The 20,354-nt window shown below is 36.8% G+C and overlaps 1 protein-coding gene across 1 annotated transcript in view; it reads left to right on the forward strand.

The window, feature by feature from the left end:
* Nucleotides 1-408: 408 nt before the first annotated feature.
* The window catches only part of GABRA3 (gamma-aminobutyric acid type A receptor subunit alpha3), a 153,135-nt gene continuing 133,189 nt past the window's right edge, over nucleotides 409-20,354 (forward strand). Inside the window, exon 1 of the mRNA XM_022561118.2 lies at nucleotides 409-753. Within this exon, the coding sequence (XP_022416826.2) occupies nucleotides 482-753 (272 nt within the window). The 5' untranslated portion in view covers nucleotides 409-481. The remainder of the gene's footprint in view (nucleotides 754-20,354) is intronic.

Below are 20,354 nucleotides of genomic sequence, written 5' to 3' on the forward strand. Positions count from 1 at the left end.
AGGATACAGTCCATCTTCTCCAGGCCCTTTGATATTTTGGAAAACTGCTTAACTGTATCAAGATGAGAATCAATCCCAAAAATTCTATAAAGAGACTCCAGGTCTTAATATTCTAGGATTTTCTACAGTATTATACAGTTATTCATGGAAAAGGCATTTGTGATAGTAAAAAATCAAACAGGATGGGGGAAAAATAAAGTGAAGACATGAGAGATTATTTTAAGATCTCAGATTATAAGAGGTAACTGAGGCTAAGAGAAGTTCTGTGACTCACCTAGTTAAAAGAAGACAGGGAAAAAGATGGCGTTGTAACCTAAGTATTCCAATTACTGATTTAGGGTCTTTATACTACCCTCTATTGGTTAGGCTCTGGTATAATCAAGAGAGGGATATGCCAGGAGTGAATTTTGGTGGCATTGATGAACTGCAGAAGGAGGACTGTAACAGTAAACATTTAGTAGCTGTATATTCTGGAAGTTAAATGGCTCTAATAGAGTTGAATAAAATTTTTTTTCACCACTTCTTCCTCCTTCCCTTTGTCTTCTACTCCTTTCCCCTTCCTCTTTCCCTGAACATGGAACTCACAGGTCTCTCCAAGTTGGTGCCTAAGAAGATGATAATCACACAAATAAGTCAGTTCTACATGACTAGCCTTGGGGTTCTCTTCCTGATTAATATTCTCCCTGGAACAACTGGCCAAGGGGAATCAAGGCGACAAGAACCTGGGGACTTTGTGAAGCACGATATTGGCGGGTAAGTACCCTTAACTCCTAGAACAAAAGAAGACTGTGATAAATTATTGCCTTTGACCAGAGCTTTTTTTTTTTAATTGAAGAATAGTTGAGTTACAATATTGTGTTAATTTCAGGTGTAGAGCAAACTGATTCAGTTATATAAATATTCTTTTTTTCAGATTATTTTCCATTATTGGTTGTTACAAGATATTGAATATTGTTCCCTGTGATATACAGTAAATACTTGTTGCTTATCTGTTTTATATATAGTAGTGTGTATCTGTTAATTCCATACTCCTAATTTATCCCTCCCCCTCCCTTTCCCCTTTGGTAACCATGAGTTTGTTTTCTATCTCTGTGAGTCTGTTTCTGTTGCATATGTAGATTCATTTGTTAAGGAGGGAAACTTGTAAGAAGTAAGGGAAGTGAGATAGGGAAGGAGCAAAAGTAAAACAAAGGTGTGATTTCACTTGAAGTGTAGCTTCCATTTGACCCCATGGGGAGATACGGAGCATGAATGGCTTTTGTAGCTTCATCTCAGTCAGTCATTGTCCTCCCAGGCATTTTACAGTGAGATGGTTCCCTTCAGCTGATGGTAATACCCTGAAGTAGCTGGGGGATGGTTTTACTGGCATAGTAAAAGAAATCTTGACGTAGTAGTAACAGTAAATTCTATATTTGGTTTCTTCATGCTTTCTACCCTTCACTTTACAGATTCAATCAATCCCTAAGATCTGTCATTTCTTCCTCCCACATTCCTTGGATTCATCTACTTTTTTCCAACTTTCCTGCTACCACCCTAGTTTAATCTGATGTTGTCTTCCACTTGGACTACTGCAAGAGTCTCTAATTGGTTTTACTTCCTAAAGTATGTAGCCAGTGTTTCTTCCACAATGCATGTTGCATTATATCTGTCCTATTTAGAGTTACTTAATGACTTTCTATTATCCCTAAAGTCCCAACTCCTTAATATGATTTTATAAGACCCAGTATGACCCAGCCTCCACCCATTTGTTACCCTTATTTCTTAGTCCTCCTGTCACCAAACTTTATGTTCTTCAGCTATTTTGAACTTCTTTTGACTTTAAAAGTCAACCTCATTCAGAGAATATCATTACTAGAAATCACCCCCTTAGCCTCTACATATTTCAATATTACGGAGGATATTTTACTCTTTGGTAGTGTTTGTTGTTGTTTTACATTTGGCTATTGTCCCATATACTTGGAAGCATTAGGACGTGTTCCTAATTATTTTTGCAGAGTTGATTATCTTAATGTACTCTGAGTCTTTCCATCTTCTATCAGCATTTTCAACAATAATCTCTGGGGCTGAGGGCTACACAACTGGACTGATATGTCCTTAGAAACGTGGCCCACGTGGCCCTTTTTGTTCTTTATCCCAGTGTGGGGAAAAAAAGACTAATTCTGTCTTATTAACTTCTCATGTTTGTGATTTCATTGGGCATGATAGATGTTCTAAATAAGATGGAAGTTCTAAATAAATGAATCTTACCTCTTCAAATGTTAAAGGCTTTTTAATTTTTTTTTTTTTTTTGCGGTATGCGGGCCTCTCACTGTTGTGGCCTCTCCCGTTGCGGAGCACAGGCTCCGGACGCGCAGGCTCAGCGGCCATGGCTCACGGGCCCAGCCGCTCCGTGGCATGTGGGATCTTCCCGGACCGGGGCACGAACCCATGTCCCCTGCATTGGCAGGCGGACTCTCAACCACTGCGCCACCAGGGAAGCCCAGTCTTTTTAATTTTAACTCTGAGAATTAAAGTTCTCTAAAAATGTATTGCATGCTATCTAATAATCCTAAACAAGGATTTTGAACAGAATAGTCCCACTTCTTGGAGACTCTGATCATCATAAAGAGCATTCATTGTGTTTATCCTATATCTGCTATTTTTCTTTTTGTGTCTCCATCCTCAGTGTCAGTTGTCACCTCTCCTGTTTACATCAGTTTGTTTATGTCCTGTTGGTGCTTAGAAAATCAAGTAATCAAGCCTTTTAATAATTATATTAAAGAGAAGGCCAAAACATCCTGCTTGAAAAAGCAGAGACTGTTGAGGAGTACTGGTTTATTGACCAGTGCTTTGTTCTAACATGTTCTAATCATGTTCTAAATGCAATGGTTCTCAATGTTTGGTATGTGTAAGCAAGGAAGCAGGCTCCACATGTGGAGAATTTGATTTAGTAGCTCTGGGGATAGTGCCTAAAATTTGCATTTTTATCAAGTGCCCCACATGATTCTGATGTAAGGAATCTTTGAACAATACTTTGGGGACACAGTCCTTGTTTTCAAAGAACTTACAGTATAGTTAGGAATATGTGATTCTGAAATTTTAGAATAGCAGACATGGGAAAATGCATAGAGAGCATCTAGTCTGATTCCTCATTTTGTGCATGAAGAAATTGAGTTCCAGAAAAGGAAATTTACTTTTCTAAGACTTTACAGAAAATTAATAGTAGAGCTAGGTCTAGAACACCAGTCTCTGATTCCAAGTCCCATATTTTTAAAGAAAAGCTACAGGGAACAATTTCAGCTTCATGTAATAAAGGAATTTCTTATACTCCTGCTTCCTCGTTTGACCATTAACAAATGAGAACTATATGTGTGAACAGTGTTAGGTTGGAGCATTATGAAAATGTCATTTCTCTGGGTCAAAATGGTTGAATATAAGCAATTTCATGATGGGTCAACCTCAGTAGCAATTAAATGCCAAATGGATATTCTGTTCAGGTCTGACTGAGATTTGTTGAAACTTGAGATGTGTATCAGACAGGATCCCAAAGAATAGAGATGGGACATTTCAAATAAGACTATTTGAGGAGGGTACATTTGCAAAGGACTTAACAGTAAAGGTATGGTCTGGGTGTAGATACACCTCCAACAGATACAGCAAGAACCTAAGGCCAGCAGTAGGTACGTCATGTAAAACAAGTTTACTTCAGAGGTGAAGAGATCTTTAGTGGAGGAGATTTCACAGGGAGAGAGCCAAGAGATTACATACCCAGACTTTCCCTTCTTTTTCCCTCTGTCTTCTGAAGCCAGAGGCTGTGGCAGCCCTGCTGATATAGTTCATATAGTTTACCGTTATAAGAAAGAGAACAGGGTGAAGAGTGTATAATATATCTGGAAGGGGAAATGAAAGACACTGGGCACAAGGCTGTACATTTACATGACACCATATCACCACTTTTTCTGCAACAAGATTACATAGTGCTGGCAGTGGTGAGAGCAGATACTGTGAATTTAAGAGGAAATGGTTGAACTGTTGATTCATTGTCTCTGTCACATTCATAGTCTGGCTTGGTGCCATGTTCCATAGGTCCTTGTAAGTGTCTGCTTTCATTGTGAAATATATTTTCTCAGTTCTCTTAATCTCAGAATAAACTGGCACCTGTGGCCACACATGTAAATACTAAGTTACTAAGAGAAACATGAAGGACTTGGTTTTTATTTTACTTTAACTCAGTGAATAATGTGGACAGGCATGGCACATGTTGAGTGGGAATGTCTCAAGCTAATTTTGACTTGAATTATAAGTATGCAAAGTCTAATCTCTTCTATGTGTATATAATCTCTATTATGGAATCAATACATTAATACTTTACCATTCAATCACCAAATCTTAAAATTTAAGAATCAGATGTGGGACCTGAGAAGCTGTAAGTCCTAAGCTCCTACCCTGATCAAGAATCCCTCTTGCATTATGCTTTATGATTGACCTACCAGTTTGAATCCCTCCATTAGTAAACTGCATTATTACCACGGGCATATAGCTCTAGGGATTGGAAAGTGCTTCCTATGTTGAGCAGAAGTCCACCTTCCTCTAATGCCTACCAGTTTTAGGCCCCTGTGGCACTTGCTTCCTTTTCCACATAACAGGTCTCAGAGCTACTCCATGCTTTCTTGTCTACAGGATAACTCTTATTACTTTCAACTATTCTCCTGACATGATATGATTTTCCAGACATTGCTTAAAACTGAACACTCTCCTTTGTTCTCTAATTAGATTTTTTTGAAACTTAGTTCAATACTTTATTCTTATTTATAGTTTTCATATCCTATCCTGTTACTTTAAAACTTATGTTTAAATAACTCTTACTATGTACCAAGCACTATTCTAAGTGCTTTACATAGGTTAATCCATATAATCCTTATAACAGACCTGCTACCTAGGTGCCGCTATTATTCCTGTTTCACAGATAAAATATGGAGACACGGAGAGGTCAAGTAACTTGCCAAAGCTCACACAGTTAAAAAGTGGCAGAGCCAGGACTGAAACCCACACAGTCTGGCTCCAGAGTACATGCTATTAATTGCTACAATATATTGGTTTTCATGTGTTTGGTCAATTTTAAGTATGAATTAGGCACATGTCCATTTATTTTGTGTACGTGAACATCTACTTATGTATAGTAATACCTCAATCTCTGAATACTTAATATCTCAGCCACATGACTGCCTAGCCTGTGCTAAAATGGGGCAAGTGTAATTTTCTTATAGGACCTAGAGGAATAAGAAATATCATTTTCCATTTTGAAGTAGAAGTGTAGAATTTGTAACACAGGGCAGAGCTGGACATTTGAAGGCAGGATCAAGAATATTTGGTAGATGACACTGTGACTTCCTATTGTATCATGTCAGGAGGCAAGGTTGTCTCAGTATTACTGATGCTAAATGTGATTTCTTGGTTAAGGTGATGACTGTCAGGACTCTCCATTGTAAGGATACTAGTCACTAGGATTGATTGAGAGACTTGAGGCCATGACCAGCTCATTGCTTTGGTCATGGCCATGGTTGTGGGGTACAGAGTAAATAATAGTGGGGAAGAGAATATGCCTAGTACTGTAGTTTCCCTTCTTTTGTGTCATAATTCTTTTCTCCACATAGGCAGTGTTATAAATGGTTCTCAGGCTGGCCTATGAAAGTCCACTTAATGAGAAATGTTGCTGAAATAGTGCTCGTGCATTGGCAATTACAATCATTCAGATAAATTATGAGAAATAAAGACTTGTGTAGCCTTGCCTGGAAAAGTAGCTACCCTTTATGGCATTGTTTCAAAGGAAGAATGTGCCTTTAATTCTTTGCAAACTTTGGAATACAACCCATTTTAAGTTAGGGTACACCTGCTGATGTTCACATATGAAATCATATCTCTAAGGTTAGTACCTTGTCATTTAATCATTCACAAGATACAGTAGTCAGATCTTCTCGTGTGTTTCTGTGAAGCAGTGGCTTTTAGTTACTAAGAAGGTATGAAGGACTTGGTTTTTATTTTACTTTAATTCTGCAAATAGTGTGAACAGGTGGACCACATAGTGAATGGGTGTGTCTTAAGCTAATACTTCTTTAGTTTCATAACCAGTCTATAGAAGCCATTTAAGAAAAAGACAGTTGTCTTTTTGAGATATATTGGACATATTCTAGTCAAAAATCAGTTTATTCTTTTTTCTTTAAGTGGCTTCTGTAAAAACATTAGAATGTATGTTATTGAATTCCAGGTGTTTCTCATTCCCTTCCCAGTATATAACTGGTATCCCTAGTGCTGAATTTTTAGCTAGACCTTTCCACTTATTGGAATGACTGGACTCGGAAAATGAAAACATGGAGAGTATTGGGAAATGGTGAATAATCTGATATGGCTATGATTTCTGGTCAGAAAGAGAAGTAGTGGAATGTACACCTGTAAAAGTATATTGGGAATAGATTGCAGATTCACAGAAAGCCATGAATATCAGTCCAAGGAGTTGGGTTTTATTTGGTAACCATGAAGACTTATGAAAGGTCTGTGAACATTGCAGATACATGATCTGAAAAGGAATTTTTAAAAATACTTTTTATAATTGAAATACAATTGACATATAACATTGTGTAAGTTTAAGGTGAAAAATGTTTTGGTTTGATACATTTATATATTGCAATATGATTATAGTAGAGTTAGCTAATGCCTTTATGATGTCACATATTTATCATTTCTTTTGTGTTGAGAACAGTTAAGATTTAGTCTCTTAGTAACCTTGAAGTTTATAATATAGTATTGTTTACTATAATCACTATGTTGTATATTAGAGCTCCAGAACTTGTTTATCTACTACTTGTAAGTTTGTACCTTTAAACAACATCTCCCCATTTCCTCACCAACCCTAACCTCTGGTAACTACCATTCTACTATCATTTGCACAAGTTCAGTTGTTTTAGATTCCACATATAAGTGATATCATACAGTATTTGTCCTTCTCTAACTTATCTCACTTAGCACAATGCCTTCAAGGTCCATCCATATTGTCACAAATGGCAGGATTGACTTCTTTCTCATACACATGCCATATTCTCTTGTATATGTGTGTGTGTTTGTGTGTGTATGTGTATATCTCACATTTTCTTTTCCATTGGTGGATACTTAGGTTGTTTCTGTACCTTTGCTATTGTGAATAATGCTGCAGTGAACATGGGGATGCAGATATCCCTGTGCAACACTGATTTTAATTCCTCCAGATATATACCGAGAAGTGGAATTTCTGGATAATATGGTAGTACAATATTTACTTTTTGAGTAATAACCATACTGTTTTCCATAATAGCTATACCAATTTACATTCCCACAAAGAGTGCACAAGGGTTCCTATTTCTCCACATCCTTGCCAACATTTGTTATCTCTTGTCTTTTGGATAAAAAGCCATCCTAGCAGGCAAGTTGATGTCTCATTGTGGTTTTGATTTGCATTTCCCTGATGATTAGTGATGTTGAACACATTTTCACACACCTGATGGCCATTTGTATGTCTTCTTTGGAAAAATGCCTACACAGGTCCTTTGCCCATTTTTTAATTGGATTATTTTCCCTTTTGCTATTGAGTTGTATGAGTTCTTTATCTATTATGAATATCAATTCCTAATCAGATATATGGTTTGGGAGTATTTCCTCCCATTCTGTAGGTTTTCTTTTCCATTTATTGTTTGTTTCCTTAGCTGTTCAGAAGCTTTTTAGTTTAATGTAGGCCAGCTTGTTTACTTTAATTTTTGTTGCCTGTGCTATTGGTGACTTATCCAAGAAATTATTGCTAAGACCAATGTCAAGGCTCTTTTCCCCTATGTTTTCTTCAAGGAGATTTACAGTTTCAGGTATTACATTTAAATCTTTGGTCCATTTCAAGTTAATTTTATGTGAGTGGTGTAAGGTAGGGGTTCAGTTTTATTCTTTTTCAAGTGGATATCCAATTTTCCCAATATCTTTTATTGATGAGACTGTCCTTTTCCCAATGTGTGTTCTTGGCTCCATCATCAAAAATTAGTTGAGAATATTTGTGAGGTTTTATGTCTGGGGTCTTTATTTTGTTCCACTGATCTATGTGCCTATTTTTATGCCAGCAACATACTGTTTTGATTACTATAGCTTTGTAATATAGCTTGAAATCAGGTATTGTTATACCTCCAGCTTTGCCCTTCTTTCTCAAGATTGCTTTGGCTATTCAGGGTCTTTTGTGGTCTGAAACAAATTGTAGAATAATTTTTCCTATTTCTGTGAATAGGAATGTCTTTGGAATTTTGACTGGGATTACATTGAATCTGTAGATCATTATGGGTAGTATGGACATATTTACAGTATTAATCTTCAAATCCAGGAACCTGAGATATCTTTTTATTTATTTGTGTCTTCTTTAATCTCTTTCAATCAATGTCTTATAGTTTACAGTGTGCAGGTCTTTCACCTCCTTGGTTAAATTTATTCCTCAATATTTCATTATTTTCAATGCTATTGTAAATGAGATTGCTTTCTTAACTTCTCTTTCAGATAATTCATTGTTAGTGTATAGAAATGCAACTGATTTCTGTGTCTTGATTTTGTATCCTAAAACTTTACTGAATTCATTTATTTGTTCTAACAGTTTTTTAGTGGAGTCTTCAAGGTTTTCTACATGTAAGATTATATCATCTGCAAACAGAAATGATTTTACTTCTCCTTTCTGATGTGGGCGTTTTTATTTCTTTTTCTTGCCTAATTGCTCTGGCTAGAACTTTTATTATTATGTTGAATACAAATGGTAAGAATGGGCATCTCTGTATTGATCTTACAGGAAAGAGTTTTAACTTATTACCACTGAGTATGATGTTATTTGTGGGCTTGTCATAGATGACCTTTATTATGCTAAGGAATATTCCTTCTATACCCAATTTGATGAACATTTTCATCATGAAATGATGTTGTATTTGTCAAATACTTTTTCTGCTTCTGTTGAGATGATTACATCATATTTATCTTTCATTCTATTAATGTGGTGTATTACATTTGTTGTTTTTCATGTGTTAAACCATCCTTGCATCCCAGGGATAAATCTCACTTGATCAAGGTGAATGATTTTTTTTTTTACATCTTTATTGGAGTATAATTGCTTTACAATGGTATGTTAGTTTCTGCTTTATAACAAAGTGAATCAGTTATACATATACATATGTTCCCGTATCTCTTCCCTCTTGCGTCTCCCTCCCTCCCACCCTCCCTATCCCACCCCTCCAGGCGGTCACAAAGCACCGAGCTGATCTCCCTGTGCTATGCTCATTGCAGCTCTATTTACAATAGCCCGGAGAAGGAAACAACCTAAGTGTCCATCATCAGATGAATGGATAAAGAAGATGTGGCACATATATACAATGGAATATTACTCAGCCATAAAAAGAAACGAAATTGAGCTATTTGTAATGAGGCGGTGAATGATATTTTTAATGTGCTTTTGAAAACAGTTTGCTAATATTTTGTTGAGAATTTTTACATCTTTATCGGGGATATTTGTCTGTAATTTTATTTTCTTGTGGTGTCTTATTTGGCTTTGATATCAGGGTAATGCTGGCTGCATAAAATGAATTTGGGAGTGTTCCCTCCTCTTCAGATGTTTGCAACAGTTTGAGAAGGATTGGAGTTAATTCTTTAAATGTTTGGTAGAATTCACTGGTGAAACCATCTGATCCTTTGCTTTTCTGTGTTTGGGAGTTTTCTGATTACTGATTCAATCTCCTTAATTGTTAAGGGTTTCTTTAGATTTTCTATTTATTCATGATTCATTTTTTGGTGGGTCATATGTTTCTAGGAATTTATCCATTTCTTCTCGGTTATCCAGTTTGTTGGCATATAATTGTAGTCTCTCATAATTTTTTATATTTCTGTTCTATCAGTTGTAATGTCTCCTCTTTCATTTCTAGTTTTATTTATTTGTGTCTTCTTTCTTGTTTTCTTAGTTAATTTGGCTAAAGCCTTGCCAATTTTGTTTATCTTTCAAAGAACCAGCACTTAGTTTCATTGATCTTTTCTATTGTTTTTCTGGTCTCTATTTCATTTATTTCTGCTCTGATCTTTTTTTTATTAAGTCTATTCTGTCTGATATGAGAATTGCTACTCCAGCTTTCTTTTGGTTTCCATTTGCATGAAATATCTTTTTCCATCCCGTTACTTTCAGTCTGTATGTGTCTCTAGGTCTGAAGTGGGTCTCTTGTAGACAGTATATATATGGGTCTTGTTTTTGTATCCATTCAGCCAGTCTGTGTCTTTTGGTGGGAGCATTTAATCCATTTACATTTAAGGTAATTATTGATATGTATGTTCCTATTCCCATTTTCTTAATTGTTTTGGGTTTCTTATTGTAGGTCTTTTCCTTCTCTTGTGTTTCTTGCCTAGAGAAGTTCCTTTAGCATTTGTTGTAGAGCTGGTTTGGTGGTGCTGAACTCTCTCAGCTTTTGCTTGTCTGTAAAGGTTTTAATTTCTCCATCAAATCTGAATGAGATCCTTGCTGGGTAGAGTAATCTTGGTTGCAGGTTTTTCTCCTTCAACACTTTCAATATGTCCTGCCACTCCCTTCTGGTTTGCAGAATTTCTGCTGAAAGATCAGCTGTTAACCTTATGGGGATTCCCTTGTGTGTTATTTGTTGTTTTTCCCTTGCTGCTTTTAATATTTTTTCTTTGTATTTAATTTTTGATAGTTTGATTAATATGTGTCTTGGCATGTTTCTCCTTGGATTTATCCTGTATGGGACTCTCTGTGCTTCCTGGAGTTGATTAACTATTTCCTTTCCCATATTAGGGAAGTTTTCAACTATAATCTCTTCAAATATTTTCTCAGTCCCTTTCTTTTTCTCTTCTTCTTCTGGAACCCCTATAATTCGAATGTTGGTGCATTTAATGTTGTCCCAGAGGTCTCTGAGAGTGTCCTCAGTTCTTTTCATTCTTTTTTCTTTATTCTGCTCTGCAGTAGTTATTTCCAGTATTTTATCTTCCAGGTCACTTATCCGTTCTTCTGCCTCAGTTATTCTGCTATTGATCCCATCTAGAGTATTTTTCATTTCATTTATTGTGTTGTTCATCATTGTTTGTTTCACCTTTAGTTCTTCTAGGTCCTTGTTAAATGTTTCTTGCATTTTGTCTATTCTATTTCCAAGATTTTGGATAATCTTTACTATCATTATTCTGAATTCTTTTTCAGGTAGACTGCCTATTTCCTCTTCATTTGTTAGGTCTGGTGGATTTCTATCTTGCTCCTTCATCTGCTGTGTGTTTTTCTGTCTTCTCATTTTGCTTATCCTACTGTGTTTGGGATCTCCTTTTTGCAGGCTGCAGGTTCGTAGTTCCCATTGTTTTTGGTGTCTGTCCCCAGTGGCTAAGGTTGGTTCAGTGGGTTGTGTAGGCTTCCTGGTGGAGGGGACTAGTGCCTGTGTTCTGGTGGGTGAGGCTGGATCTTGTCTTTCTGGTGGGCAGGTCCATGTTTGATGGTGTGTTTTGGGGTGTCTGTGGCCTTATTATGATTTTAGGCAGCCTCTCTGCTAATGGGTGGGGTTGTGTTCCTGTCTTGCTAGTTTTTTGGCATAGGATGTCCAGCACTGTAGCTTGCTCGTCGTTGAGTGAAGCTGGGTGCTAGTGTTGAGATGGAGATCTCTGGGAGATTTTCACCATTTGATATTATGTGGAGCTGGGAGAGCTCTTGTGGCCCAGTGTCCTGAAGTTGGCTCTCCCACCTCAGAGGCACAGCACTGACTCCTGGCTGTAGCACCAAGAGCCTTTCATCCACATGGCTCAGAATAAAAGGGAGAAAAAGTAGAAAGAAAGAATTAGTAGAAGTAGAATGAAAGAAAGGAAGAAAGAAAGAAAGAAAGGAGGGAGGGAGGGAGGAAGGAGGGAAGGAAGGAAAAAAGAAAGAAAGAAGATAAAGTAATATAAAATAAGATAAAATATAATAAAGTTATTAAAATAAAAAAAATAATTATTAAGAAAAAAAAGAAAAGAAATAAAAAAATTTTTTAAAAAACGGACGGATAGAACCCTAGGACAAATGGTGGAAGCAAAGCTATACAGACAAAATTTCACATAGAAGCATACACATACACACTCACAAAAAGAGGAAAAGGGGAAAAAAATCATAAATCTTGCTCTCAAAGGCCACCTCCTCAATTTGGGATGATTCGTTGTCTAAAGGAGGGAAGGAAAGAAAGAAAGGAAGAAAGAAAGAAGATAAAGTAAAATAAAATAAAGTTATTAAAATAAAAAATAATTATTAAGAAAAAAAGTTAAAACAACAACAAAAAACGGACGGATAGAACCCTAGGACAAATGGTGGAAGCAAAGCTCTACAGACAAAATCTCACACAGGAGCATACACATACACACTCACAAAAAGAGGAAAAGGGGAAAAAATCATAAATCTTGCTCTCAAAGTCCACCTCCTCAATTTGGGATGATTCGTTGTCTATTCATGTATTCCACATATGCAGGGTACATCAAGTTGATTGTGGAGCTTTAATCCACTGTTTCTGAGGCTGCTGGGAGACACTTCCCTTTCTCTTCTTTGTTCTCACAGCTCCCAGGGGCTCAGCTTTGGATCTGGCCCCGCCTCTGCATGTAGGTTGTCAGAGGGCGACTCTTCTTCGCTCAGACAGGACGGGGTTAAAGGAGCCGCTGATTCGGGGGTTCTGGCTCACTCAGGCCAGGGGAAGGGCAGGGCACGGAGTGCGGGGTGAGCCTGTGGCGGCGGAGGCCAGCGTGACATTGCACCAGCCTGAGGTGCACCGTGCGTTCTCCCGGGGAAGTTGTCCCTGTATCCTGGGACCCTGGCAGTGGCGGGCTGCACAGGCTCCCGGAAGGCAGGTGTGGACAGTGACCTGTGCTTGCACACAAGCTTTTTGGTGGCAGCAGCAGCAGCCTTAGTGTCTCCTGCCCGTCTCTGGGGTTTGCGCTTTTAGCTGCGGCTTGAGCCCATCTCTGGAGCTCCTTTAAGCAGCGCTCTGAATCCCCTCTCCTTGTGCACCAGGAAACAAAGAGGGAAGGAAAAGTCTCTTGCCTCTTCGGCAGGTCCAGACTTTTCCCCGGACTCCCTCCCGGCTAGCCGTGGTGCACTAACCCCCTGCAGGCTGTGTTCACGCCGCCAACCCCAGTCCTCTCCCGGCGCTCTGACCAAAGCACAAGCCTCAGCTCCCAGCCCTGCCTGGCCCGGCGGGTAAGCGGACAAGCCTCTCGGGCTGGTGAGTGCTGGTCCACCCTGATCCTCTGTGCAGGAATCTCTCCCCACTTTGCCCCCCGCACCCCTGTTGCTGTGCTCTCCTCCGTGGCTTTGCAGCTTCCCCCTCCGCCACCTGCCGTCTCCGCCCACGAAGGGGCTTCCTAGTGTGTGGAAACCTTTCCTGCTTCACATCTCCCTCCCACTGGTGCAGGTCCCGTCCCTATCCTTTTGTCTCTGTTTATTCTTTTTTCTTTTGCCCTACCCAGGTACGTGGGGGGGTTTCTTGCCTTTTGGGAGGTCTGAGGTCTTCTGCCAGTGTTCAGTAGGTGTTCTGTAGGAGATGTTCCACGTGTAGATGTATTTCTGTTGTATCTGTGGGGAGGAAGGTGATCTCCACGTCTTACTCTTCTGCCATCTTCCCAGAAGCTCTGTGCTCTGATCTTTGATAATTCCTTTCTTCTGTTAACTTTTGGCTTAGTTTGTTCTTCTATTTGTAGCTTGTTTGAGATCTTTCTTGTTTCTTAATGTAGGCATTTATTGCTATACACGTCCCTCTGGGAACTGCTTTTGCAGCATCCCACATGTTTTGATATGTTGTCCTTCCATTTTCATTTGTTTCAAAATATTTCTTGATTTCCATGTTGATTTCTTCTTTAACCCATTTGTTGTTCGGAAGCATGTTGTTCAATTCCACATATTTTCAATTTTCTAGCCTTCTTCCTGTTATTGATTTCTAGTTTCATATTTCTGTGGTTGGAAAACATAGTTTTTATGATTTCAATCTTCTTAAATTTGCTAAGACATGTTTTATGATATATTACATGAACCATCCTGGAGAATGTTCTGTGTGTGCTAGAGAAAATGTGTATTCTGCTGCTGTTGGATGGAATGTTCTGTAAATGTCTGTTTGGTTTATTTGGTCCAAGGTATCATTCAGATCCATTATTTCCTTATTCATTTTCTATTTGAATGATGGATCAGTCATTGAAAGTGTGGTATTGAAGTCCCCTACTGTTATTTCATTGCTGTCTATTTTTCCCTTCAGATCCATTGATAACTGTTTAATATATTTATGTGCTACAATATTGAGTGTGCATGAGTTTACAGTTGTTATATCCTTGTGATGAATTGACCCTTTTATCATTATATAATGACCTTCTTGTATCCTGTTACAGTTTTTTACTTAAAGTATCTTTTGTCTGATATAAATATGGCTACCCCTGCTCTCTTTTCATTTCCATTTGCTTGAAATACCTTCATCCCTTCACTTTCAGCCTGTGAGTGTGCTTAATGCTTAAGTGAGCCTCTTATAGGCAGCATATAGATGGGCCTTGGTATTTGTTGTTGTTGTTGTTTTTATCCATTTAGCTTCTTTGTGTCTTTTAATTGAAGAATTTAAAACATTTATATCTAAAGGCATGATTGGATAAAGACTTACTATCACTAAATTTTAATAATGATTTCTGATTGTTTTGAAGTTCCTTAGTTTCCTTCCTCCTCTCTTGCTGTCTTTTTGTTAGTTGATGATTGTTTTAGTGGGTTGCTTTGATTCTTTTCTCTACATTGTTTGTGTATCTAATTTTTGCTCTGTGGTTATCATGAGGCTTTCATAATGTATCTTATAATCTTCTATTTTAAGCTGATAACAACTTCAATTGCATAAGAAAGTTTTACACATTTACTTGCCCCCACAGTTTATATTGATGCCTCACTTTTCATCTTTTTATGTTATGTATCTATCAACATAATATTATAGCTGTAACTATTTTCTTTTTTTCCTATCAGACAAAATGTATTTTATTTTTTTATGCTTCTTCAAGATTAACATCTTTTTTATTAAATTTTTTAATTGAAATATGGTTGATTTATAATGTGTTAGTTTCAGGTATACAGCTCAGTAACTCATATATGTATAACTGAGTTTTTTATATATATATATTCTTTTTTATAATATCTTCCATTATAGGTCATTACAAGATATTGAATATAGTTCCCTATGCTATACAGTAGGTCCTTGTTGGTTATCTATTTCATATAGAGTAGTAGGTATATTTTAATCCCAAACTCCTAATTTATCCCTCCCCCCTTCCCCTTTGGTAACCATAAGTTTGTTTTCTATGTCTGTGAGTCTGCTTCTGTTTTGTAAATAAGTTCATTTGTATCATTTTTTTAGATTCCACATATAAGTGATATCATATGATATTTGTCTTTCTCTGTCTGACTTACTTCACTTAGTATAATCTCTTGGTCCAGCCATATTGCTGCAAGTGGCATTATTTCATTCTTTTCATGGCTGAGAAATATTCCATTGGTGTGTATATGTATGTGTATATGCATGTATGTGTGTGTGTGTGTGTGTGTGTATATATATACATATATATATATATTTCACACCTTCTTTATACATTCATCTGTCGATGAAAAACTTAGGTTGCTTCCATGTCTTGGCTACTGTAAATAGTGCTAAAGTGAACAGTGAGGTGCATGTATGGTTTTCTCCGGATATATGCCCCAGAGTGGGATTGTAGGATCAATAAAATGGTAGCTGTATTTTTAGTTTATTAAGGAACCTCCATACTGTTCTCCATAGTGGCTGTACCAATTTACATTCCCACCAACAGTGTAGGAGTGTTCCTTTTTCTCCACACCCTCTCCAGCATTTATTATTTGTAGATATTTTGATGTTGGTCATTCTGACTGGTGTGAGGTGATACTGGTGTGGTGTATTGTATTTTGATTTGCATTTCCCTAATACTTAGCAGTGTCATGCATCTTTTTATGTGCCTTTCCGCCAACTGTATGTCTTCTTTGGAGAAATGTCTTTTTAGACCTTCTGTCCATTTTTTGATTAGGTTGTTTGTTTTTTTGATATTGAGCTGTATGAGCTGTTTGTATATGTTGAAAATTAATCCCTTTCAATCATATCATTTGCAAATATTTTCTTCCATTCTGTAGGTTGTCTTTTTGTTTTGTTTATGGTTTCCTTTGCTGTGCAAAAGCTTTCAAGTTTAATTAGGTCCCATTTGTTTATTTCTGTTTTTATTTCCATTACTCTAGGAGACGGATCCAAAAAGGTATTGCTGCAATTTATGTCAAAGAGTATTCTGCCTAAGTTTTCCTCTAGGAGTTTTATAGTAGCTGGTCTTATTTTTAGGTCTTTAATCCATTTTGAGTTTATTTTTGTGTATAGTGTGAGTAGTCTAACTTCATTGATTTACATGTGGCGGTCCAATGTTCCCCTGCCACTTGCTGAAGAGACTCTCTTTTCTGCAGTGTATATTCCTGCCTGCTTTGTCATAGATTAATTGACCATATGTGCATGAGTTTATTTCTGGGCTTTCTATCGTGTTCCATTGACCTATGTCTGTTTTAAATGCCAGTTTACTGTTTTGATTACTGTAGCTTTGTAGTATAGTCTGAAGTCAGGGAACCTGATTCCTCCAGCTCCGTTTTTGTTTCTCAAGATTGCCTTGGTTATTCAGGGTCTTTTGTGTTTCCATAAAAATTAAATTTTTTTTGTTCCAGTTCTGTGAAAAATGCCATTTGTAATTTGATAAGGATTGCATTGAATCTGTAGATTGCCTTGGGTAGTATAGTCATTTTGACAATATTAATTCTTCCAATCCAAGAACATGGTTTATCTTTCCATCTGTCTGTGTTGTCTTCGATTTCTTTCATCAGCATCTTATAGTTTTGGGAGTACAGGTCTTTTGCTTCCTTTGGTAGGTTTATTCCTAGGTATTTTATTCTTTTTGATGCAATGGTAAATGGGATTGTTTCCTTAATTTCTCTTTCTGACCTTACATTGTTAGTGTATAAAAATGCAACAGATTTCTGTGTATTAATTTTGTACCCTGCAACTTTACCAAAATCATTGATGAACTCTAGTAGTTTTCTTGTAGCATCTTTAGGACTTTCTATGTATAGTATCACGTTATCTGCAAACAGTGACAGTTTTACTTCTTCTTTTCCAATTTGTATTCCTTCTATTTCTCTTTCTTCTCTGATTTCCATGGCTAAGACTTCCAAAACTATGTTGAATGAAAGTGGTGAGAGTGGACCTCCTTGTCTTATTCCTGATCTTAAAGGAAATGCTTTCAGCTTTTCACCATTGAGTATGATATTGCCTGTGGCTTTGTCATATATGGCCTTTATTATGTTAAGGTATGTTACCTCTCTGTCCACTTTCTGCAGAGTTGTTATCATAAATGGATGTTGAATTTTATCAAAACCTTTTTCTGCATCTATTGAGATGATCAGAAGGTTTTTATTCTTTGATTTGTTAATGTGGTATATCATACTGATTGATTTGTGAATATTGAAAAATCCTTGCATCCCTGAGATAAATCCCACTTGATCATGTATATGACCCTCTTAATGGATCGTTGGATTTGGTTTGCTAGTATTTTGTTGAGGATTTTTGCATCAATGTTCATCAGTGATATTGGCCTGTAATTTTCTTTTTTTGTGATATCTTTGTCTGGCTTTGGTATCAGGGTGATGGTGGCCTCATGGAATGAGTTCGTAAGTATTCTTTCCTCTGCAACTTTTTGAAGTAGTTTCAGAAGCATAGGTGTTAATTCTTCTCTAAATGTTTGATAGAATTTGCCTGTGAAGCCATCTGGTCCTGGACTTTTGTTTGTTGGGAGTTTTTAAATCACAGATTCAATTTCAGTACTTGTAATTGTTCTGTTCACATTTTCTATTTCTTCCTGGTTCAGTCTTGGGAGATCGTACCTTTCTAAGAATTTGTTCATTTCTTCTGTGTTGTCCATTTTATTGGCATATAGGTGCTTGTAGTAGTCTTTTATGGTCCTTTGTATTTCTGTGGTGTTGGTTGTAACTTCTTTTTCATTTATAATTTTATTGATTTGGGCCCTCTCCCTTTTTTTCTTGATAAGTCTGGCTAAAGGTTTATCAATTTTGTTTTTCCTTTCAAAGAACCAGCTTTTAGTTTCATTGACCTTTTCTATTGTTTTTTAGTCTATTTCATTTATTTCTGCTCTGATCTTTATGGTTTCTTTACTTATACTAACTTTGAGTTTTGTTTATTCTTTTTTCTCTAGTTGCTTCAGGTGTAACGTTAGGTTGTTCATTTGAAATTTTTCTTGTTTCTGGAGGTAAGCTTGTATCTCTATTAACTTCCCTCTTAGAACTGTTTTGTTGCACCCCATAAGTTTTGGATCGTCATGTTTCCATTTTCATTTGTCTCTAGGTATTTTTTTATTTCCTCTTTGATTTCTTCAATGATCCATTGGTTGTTTCATAATATATTGTTTAACCTCCACCTGTTTGTATTTTTTGAAGTTTTTTCTTGTAGTTGATTTCTAGCTTCATAATGTTGTGGTTAGAAAAGATGCTTGATATGATTTCAGTTTTCTTAAATTTACTGAGGCTGCTTTTCAGGCCAGCATGTGATCTATCCTAGAGAATGTTCCATGTGCACTTGAAAAGAATGTGTATTCTGCTGCTTTTGGATGAAACACTCTAGATATCAATTAAGTCCATACGGTTTAATGCATCATTTAAGGCCTGTTTTCCTTACTGATTTCCTGTCTGGATCATCTGTCCATTGATGTAAGTGGGGTGTTAAAATCTCCCAGTATTATTGTGTTACCGTCGATTTCTCCCTTTATGTCTGTTAACATTTGCCTTCTATATTGAGGTGCTCCGACATTGGGTGCATATATATTTACAATTGTTACATCTTCTTCTTGGATTGATCCCTTGATTATGTAGTGTCCTTTGTCTCTTGTCTTTCTTTGTCTCTTTAAAGACTTTTGTCTTTAAAGTCTATTTTTTCTGATATAAGTATTACTCCTCCAGCTTTCTTTTGATTTCCATTTGCATGGAATACTTTTCCATCCCCTCACTTTCAGTCTGTATGTGTCTCTAGGTCTGAAGTGGGTCTCTTGTACACAGCGTTTATACAGGTCTTGTTTTTGTATCCATTCAGCCAGTCTGTGTTTTTTTGTTGGAGCATTTAATCCATTTAAATTTAGGTAATTATTGATATGTATATTCTTACCGCTATTTTGTTAATTGTTTTGGATTTGTTTTTGTAGGTCTTTTTTCTTCCTTTCCTCTTTTGTTCTCTTGTGATTTGTTGACTATTTTAGTGTTGTGTTTGGATTACTGTTTCTTATTTGTGTATATATCTATTATATATTTTTGGTTTGTGTTTACCATGAGGTTTTGATGTAACAGTATACATATATGCATGATTGTTTTAAATTGCTGATCTCTTAATTTCAAATGTGTTGGAAATATCCAGCATTTGTACTCTCCTCCTCTCACGATTACTGGTTTAGATATCATATTTGTGTATGGATGATTTCCTACCTTTATTGTATGTTTGCCTTTATTAGTGTGCTTTCCCATTTCATAATTTTCTTGTTTCTAGTTGTGACCTTTTCTTTTCTGCCTACAGAAGTTCCTTTAGCATTTGTTGTAAAGCTAGTTTGGTGGTGCTGAATTCTTTTAGCTTTTGCTTGTCTGTAAAGCTTTTGATGTCTCCATCGAATCTGAATGAGAGCCTTGCTGGGTAGAGTATTTTTGGTTGTAGGTTTTTCCCTTTCATCACTTAAAATATATCATGCCACTCCTTTCTGGCCTGCAGAGTTTCTGCTGAAAAATCAGCTGATAACCTTATGGGGTTTCCCTTGTATGTTATTTGTTGCTTTTAAAATTTTCTCTTTATCTTAATTTTTGTCAGTTTGATTACTATGTGTCTCAGCCTGTTCCTCCTTTGCTTGATCCTGTATGGTACTCTCTGTGATTCCTGGACTTGGGTGACTGCTTCCTTTCCCATGTTAGGGATGTTTTCAGCTATTCCCTTTTCAAATATCTTCTCAGGTCCTTTCTCTCTCTCTACTCTTTCTGGGATCCCTATAATGTGAATATTGCTGCATTTGACATTGTCCCAGAAATCTCTTAAACTGTCCTCATTTTTTTTCATTCTTTTTTCTTTATTCTGTTCCATGGCAGTTATTTCTACCACTCTGTCTTCCAGCTCATGTGTCTCTTCTTCTGCCTCATTTATTCTACCATTGATTCCTTCTAGCATATTTTTCATTTCAGTTATTGTATTCTTCAACTGTTCAGTTCTTTATTTTTTCTAATTCTTTGTTAAAAA

This window comes from Delphinapterus leucas, chromosome X (genome assembly GCF_059928025.1).
Source record: "Delphinapterus leucas isolate spDelLeu-1000000601 "Yukka" chromosome X, BTC_Dleu_Yukka2, whole genome shotgun sequence".
In the NCBI taxonomy this organism is placed as follows: Eukaryota; Metazoa; Chordata; class Mammalia; order Artiodactyla; family Monodontidae; genus Delphinapterus; species Delphinapterus leucas.